This window comes from Amphiprion ocellaris, chromosome 14 (genome assembly GCF_022539595.1).
Source record: "Amphiprion ocellaris isolate individual 3 ecotype Okinawa chromosome 14, ASM2253959v1, whole genome shotgun sequence".
NCBI classification, from domain to species: domain Eukaryota; kingdom Metazoa; phylum Chordata; class Actinopteri; family Pomacentridae; genus Amphiprion; species Amphiprion ocellaris.
Window position 1 is genome coordinate 4566714 of NC_072779.1, and position 7108 is coordinate 4573821.

The 7108-nt window shown below is 38.7% G+C and overlaps 1 protein-coding gene across 7 annotated transcripts in view; it reads right to left on the minus strand.

The window, feature by feature from the left end:
• Window positions 1-4435, minus strand: part of tcf7 (transcription factor 7) — a 117586-nt gene extending 113151 nt beyond the window's left edge. For 2 of the 7 annotated variants that reach the window (XM_055017316.1, XM_055017317.1), the window contains exons 1-3: window positions 3895-4430; window positions 3525-3594; window positions 2387-2493 (exon numbers count right to left, since the gene is read on the minus strand). In XM_055017316.1, coding sequence (XP_054873291.1) covers window positions 2387-2493; window positions 3525-3594; window positions 3895-4077 — 360 coding nt within the window. In that variant the 5' untranslated portion in view covers window positions 4078-4430. Of the gene's footprint in view, window positions 1-2386; window positions 2494-3524; window positions 3595-3894 lie in introns of all 7 variants that reach the window. The other 5 variants (XM_055017311.1, XM_055017312.1, XM_055017313.1 and 2 more) reach the window with 5 other exon arrangements.
• Between the last annotated feature and the right edge of the window lie 2673 nt (window positions 4436-7108).

Consider the following 7108-nt stretch of genomic DNA (forward strand, 5'->3'; position numbering starts at 1 on the left):
TCAAAGCCCAAAATTATGTCTTTAAATTTCTTGATTTGTCCACAACCCAAAGATAGTCGGTTTACCGTCACAGAGGAGGATTTTAGAAACTTTAAAAACTCCACAATCTGATTAATCGATTATCAAAATAGCTGCCGACGACTAAAGCTCTAATTCTCTAACAAACAGATGCACCCTTATGCGCAAAACCACAAAAAAAAAATAACTGAGCAACAAGGGATTATTTTCTTTCTATCGGTCTGTTATTTTCTCGATTAGTTGTTTTTTAAAAACAGTGAAAACTGCATTTCCCAAAGCCCAAAATGACGTCTTTAGATGTCTTGTTTTCTCCACAACCCAAAGACTTTCAGTTTACGCTCGTTGAAAAGGAAAGAAATCAGAAAACATTCACAATTTAGCAGCTGGAATCAGAGAACTTTATTCCTTTAAAAAAATTGCTCAAACCGATTAATCGATTATTTAAATAGTTGCCGACAACTAATCGAGCTCCAGTTCTCTCGTAAACAAATGCACCTTTATGCGTAAAACCACCAAAAAAAAAAAAAAAAAAAAAACAAGTGGAGCAACTATTAACAAGGATTTTCTCTTAAAATAAGACCAAACTCACTACCTGGACATTTTTCAGCATCTAGATTTTTCAAAGAGCAGCTCTGGCTGCTTTAAGTCCAAGTCTTGGGAAAACAAATATATTATTTAGCAGCTGAACCAAATGTGAGAACACCATCCTCTCCTATATATATATGTATTTATATGCGTAATTTAAAGCTGCATTTGATACCATTTGATTTAACTGGAGCTATAACTTTCACAGCATTCGAATGATAATGTATTTTTCCATAGGCTATAGCTAGTTTTAACATGAGGAGATGGAGGTATTTTAAAGGATTTATTTTACTGAGAGATGATCTGTCAGCTTCTTTTGACCCTTCAACAGACCTCCAATAACCGTCTGCTGGGTCTAACCTCAAGGTGTCATTAGTGAAACCACATTTTCAGGCCACAGAGGCTGATTTTGTGATACAGCAGATTCTTAATCCGCTGTGCCTCACAATAAATCAGCCTACAGTGCATGCGATCTGACAAACAGGCATCTATGCTGTTTAGCAACGTCTTGTCTGCTAGAGCAGGGGGTTAATTCAGGCAACAGGATTACACAGCACGTGAAAAATGAATTAGCCACAACTGCTCATGTTTGGTGCAATTAGTCAGCCTATCCATGGATATTGGTTCTTATGGCTGACTTGAAGGGATTTTATGATGATTTTTTCAGGGCTGTCTGGCTGGATGAGTGATACTGCATACTTGAAATCTTTCCACAATTCTTTCTGATGTTTGTTTTAGCGGTTTAACACTCTCAGCTGCCATTAAGGCTGCAACAAACCTCTTGTCATTCAAAAACAGATGGCAAACGTCATGTGAAATGCTCGGCGATGACGACATCAATCATATTCCAACTTCGGCAAAGGCGTAAACAAAAAACAGGCTCTTTTCTTTTCCTGCTTTGGCTCACGAAGCCGCGGCACTTTGATTTCATTTCGCTCTGTTTTAAATACAGCTTTATTTTATAAGGCAGTTAGGGGCGAAACAACGCAGTTCAAAGCCAAATCAGAGCACATGTTAAGTTTGAGACTGATTTGAAGCGACGCGACAGTCATCTGTCATCTGACGGAGCCTCTGTTCGCCTCTTGTGAACCCTGATCAACCTTCACTACAGGCACAACACTAAAATATACTGCTTCTCCAGCCTAATTGACAGATGCAGATGTTATGTAATCAGTACGAATCGCTTTCACATGTAGCTATCTCTGAACAAGCCAGAGTAAAATCAATATTTGATAAATCTGAGGCTATTTCAAACCACCTTAATTAAAAAAGAGCCATGAAAAATTCTGTATAATAACATTAAAATGTCTCACAGATGCCCTGGTACTGCTGATCACTTCCATTTGAGAGTGATTTGAGTGCATGTGTGCTAATTTTCAACACAACACGCACAAAAAAAAATATTAGAGATGATGAGAAATAAACAGAAATACCAAGAAAAGGTGTCTTACTATTGAATTCTGGCTACCAACCATGCATTTGCTTAAGAAAAATGGAAAAAATCACCAGCTAGTGGCCTACCAGGCTCCAAACATCCCATCCATCAGTGGTGTTTCTGTTATTCCTCAGCAGTATTCAGGTACTATCACCAGAGCATCACCACAAATACTGAATTTTATTAAAAGTGCATCAAATAGAAGCCCAGCAACATGTGTTCGGAGTGTGTTAAAGAATACAAATCAGTGCAAAAACTTGCACCAGAGTCCAAACTAGGAAGTGGGTGACACAAGAAACCATCACGGTGCACTGAGGCCAGCAGGAGGATTTAAAACGAGAGACTTACGGATGGAGAAACCGAGCTGTTGGGGAGATACGGGTCTGGCAGCATCAGGAACGGGTACCCTGGATAAGCCGGCGACTTGTACATGCCTCCATCTTGTTGCTTCGACACTGACATGAAAAACAAGAGTTAGAAAGTTAATAAAAGCTGCTGGAACGGGATCATTTGAGATGCCAGTTTGTAGAATTCTCCAACCAAATTCTTTGATTTTGATGCTTGATTATCATGATTGAAAACTTTTTGATGGCTGCTGTTGATCAGTTGAGCAACTAAAATCTGTACTTACTCCCACTGTGCTGCTAAAAGGTTTAGCTCAAACCAATAAGAGACACCAGACATCCAAAATAAACGTGCATGCAAAGCAGGCCACCTATTACTACGTTACATCCTCGTATGAGCGCAGACACAAGAGACAAAAGCGTTGTAACCGCCACCTAAACTCAGAGGCGTGAACTCCTGTAGCCTTTGTGTTAATTCATTTGTCACCACCACCCATAATAAGCATCAGAGGCCTCTCTGCGGGTCAGCTACACCTACATTCATACCTGCTCGCTCTCAAACAAGACACACAAACCAGCCTCACTCGACAAAAAGTGACAAAACTTGGTCAGAATATGAAGTACCCCAAGCAGCGTCGTCTTTGCGGGTTTCGCTTTTTCTCAAAGACCCTCATTTAAAACTGCAAAATCTAGATTTGATTAGGATTTTGCATGAAGAAAGATCACAAGCCCCTGAGTGACACCTCGGTTTTAGGGCAAAAAAAGCCTCAAACTCTAAAATCTGCTAAGACACACTCATATGCTTCAGATATCACTATCAGATGAAGAAAATGTGTCATAGAAGCTGATTTGCACGACTTGAGAGCATTTATCCAACACTAATGAGTGTTTTTAAGGCCAAAATCCTGTTAGTGGAGGTCAGCTCTGCTCGCATCTCTCTTGATCTGTGCTAATGTGGAGCAGAAACAGCAAAAAGTGGGAGATCAGCAGAAAACTGAGGACATCTTTTGCAAGTGGACACCTGAGAACAACTCTAACAGCAGCACATGTCTCAAGTCTGTGGCCAAAAACACTCCTAACGTTGCCACGGTTGGCCAGTTTGGGATGATCTAGTGCATGTTTGTGCAGTTTTTTCTCCTTACCACCGTCCAGATGCTCCCGGTGTTTGTCTGGGAAGCCCCTCTGCTCGGACTGCTGTCCCCGTCTGACCGCCTGGAACAAAACACCGAGTGAGTGAAGGGGAAAAAAAACAAGAAAAAGCGCACGGCAAGTGTTGCATGGAGAGAGTTTACAGCGACCTTATCGTACTTCATAATGCGTTTAAATGCACTTCTGATATCCCTGAATGAGAGCTTTGTTTTGTTTTACTACTGGAACCCTGGAGGCGATTCATCCCGGGATTTTTTTTTATTTTTTTGGTTTCATTCAACGCTTGTCAGCAGCGCGTAAAATAACCCAAGCTGTCACGCACACTTTCAGCCCAAACACACACACCGTCTGTCGGCCACCTACCGCCGCGTTCGGACTTTGATTTATTTCCGATTCGTTCACCAGAGAGGACTTGAGGTCGGCCAGGTCTCTCTCCGTGAACGCGTTCTCTTGGATTTTCTCCTCCTGCTCTCCTTCGTCTTTGAACGAGATCATCTCATCATTCGCTCCCAGGTCGTCCCCGCCGCCGCTGCTGAGCTGAGGCATGTTGTCTACTTCCACCCCCTGCGATGGTACGCTACGCTTTTTATATTTGTTTGTGTCGTTTTTCAAAAAGAAAATTAATGATAAGAAAAGAAAAATAAAAGTAGAGGGACTTCTGCGTTAAATCTCCTCAGTCTGGGGCGCCTCCAAAGTGCAGAAAAAGCCCCACCACATGCGTAAAAGAAAGAAAAAAAAAAGTTGAGATGTGGCGTCCCCCGGCTGGTGGAGTCGGTAGAAGACTAATGTTTCCCTACAACAGCAAACAGCTCATTTGAGCCCAAGACAAGGCGAGGAGTCCCGACATCAAAGGGTGCCGAGCGGCTGATTGACAGGTCCGATGACTTGTTGGGGGGTTGTACGATTGTTTCTGCAGAGGGCTGAGCCTCTTAAAGAGACATCACCTCCCGGAGCCCGGATCAACAGGCTGTATTCATGACTTCCAGGGGCGGATTCACGGCGGTCACGGTCCCCCCCCCTCCCTCCAGGAGCTGCCCCCACAGCTCCAGGTCTGAGGTTCACACCGGTGATTACATTAAAGTGGAGAACTTTAGTGCGCAGCTGCAGCTTTTTATTCATTTCCGGCAGCAGTGGTGGAATGTAGCCATCTGATGTCATGTTTTTACTTTCACCCCTCAAATGTGTCTGATAGAAGGAGCTACTTTAACCCTCCTGTTGTCCTCATTTACGGGCACCATAAAATATTGTTCCCTTGTCTGAAAAAAATCCAATAATTCAGAAAAAAATTCCCCAAATTTCTGAAAACTTGCAAAACCTTCAGGAAGAAAACAATAATTCCTTAAAAGTTTCCCTTAATTTAAAAAAAAAAAATCCCCAAATTTGGCAAGAAAATGCTTGTAAATATTTTCAAAAAATTAGTAAAAATCTTCCAAAAAATCCTAGTGATTACAGTATAGTGATTACATATAATAAAGTGACATAAAGTGATTACATATATATCAGTAAAACTTGTAATATTTGTTTCTGAATGTTCTTCAGAACCATTTTTAACATTTCTTTTTTTCCACCAAAAAATGTTCAAAGACTTCCTAAAAATGTTGAAAATGTGGACATCAGAAGTTTCACTGTTAAATTTATTTTTTTTTTTCCACATTTTCAAACTTTAAAACGGGTCAATTTTGACCCGCAGGACGACACGAGGGTTAAAAAAAGAGCCTATTGTTAATAATAAAACTAATAATAAAACTAATACTCCTTATCCCAAATAACTAGAATAAATCTAAAATGCAAGCCCAACAAAAGCTCAGGTCTTAGGAGATTAAAATTTTAAGCATAAAAAGCCACACGAAACTATAAAATGTGATGTTTTCTTAATTTGCACAAAAAAGACAATATAAAATTAAAATTGAATAACATCTGGACTAATTACAACAACAAAACTTGCATCTGCAATCATCTAAAAAATAAAATTAAAATTAAAAAAATAGATAAACTGGGATATGATGCCACCTTTAGAAGCAATGCCTATATTTACCATAAAAAAGAACATATATGTATATATGTACATGTATGTATGCATCACTCTTGTATATTCTTGTATATTTTGTTAATTTTTTTCTTTCTATATTTTACATATTCTTATCTCATTTTATTTTATTTTTTGCTCCCTTCACTTTATACCTGACCCTAATATTCTGTGTTGTCTTGTTTAACCCCCTTGTTGAATATCCAGCTGCTGTAACAACAGAATTTCCCTCTGGGGATTAATAAAATCTTGAAGAGGCATCTTGAATCATTTTGATCCATTCAAACTTGCTTCTTATGCAACTGTAACTTTATTTAAAAAGATCTTGCTCTCACTTTAACTGTATATTTGTATGCTAGATGACACATCTGATCAGAAATTATTTTAGATTTTTTAAAACTGATTATTGCTGATTAATTGAATTGATCAGCTTAAGTACAAAAGTTAAAATTTTTTAATACTTTATGACCACTGATGTTTGAATTCATGACACTAAATAATGACAAATCACCAATCAGCAGGAATACTTTAAAAAAAAGTCCTACTGGTCTACTCGCATACATTATACAAAAAAAAAACAAAAACAAACTAAAGACGTAAAGTTCCTATGATTCTCAAAGTGTGTGTATGTATGTCTTTATAATATATTACAGACTGACTTTGTCATCAACATACCTCAGAACCACTTTTCTTTTTTATTTCCTCGAACCAGTAACGTGATTTCAGTGCTATTTAAAGATTAGCAAAACTGCTATAAACCAGGGAAAGACCTGAAATGAAAACTGACTGTATGTTTTGGTCCAGGAGAAAGGAATTATGGGGGTCAGGAGGTCATCTGACCACAGATTACCCTTTAATCCACTCAGTGTACTCATCATTCTGCACTGAATACTTTCACTTTAAGTAAACGGCGGCAATGCTACTTACTGTGTAGTCATTTTAAATGCAGGATTTTTATTTTTAATGGAGTATGTTTATAGAGTGATAGTGTTACATTCACAGAAATACAGGACCTGAGAGTGATCAGACCACTTCTCTTCAGTGTCTCTGTCAAATAAAGGCTGAAAAAATATTGAATACTTCCTCCACTGTTGTTTATGTCTCAATGTAGCTGCAGCTCGTGGTGTTTTTTTTGTTCATTTCATTCTACTCAGATTTAATTTCCTATTTACAATATTGAAATGATAATCACTAACTCATTACTGTGGAGCTCATCTATAATCCTAAAGCAAAGTGTACACCGAATCTGAGCTTTTTTTTTAGTCTAAAACCAAATTTATCTCCAAGATCACTTTGACGAGCTAAAACTTAGTTTTGTCTTCAAGTGTGTGGAAAGGATTTTCTCCTGCAAATTCTTCCATAAATGCAGTTTCCTTGCATGCTTCGCCACACAATCTGTTGCTTTGGCCACATGAATACACATTTAGCAAGGTTTTTTAATGTCAAATAAAGTTACAAGATAGTCAGCTGTGTAGGAAAGACTTTTCTCTACTGGGTTCCCACCGAATGCAGCCTCAGTTGGTGAGATTTATTCAGTCTATAAAATCTTTG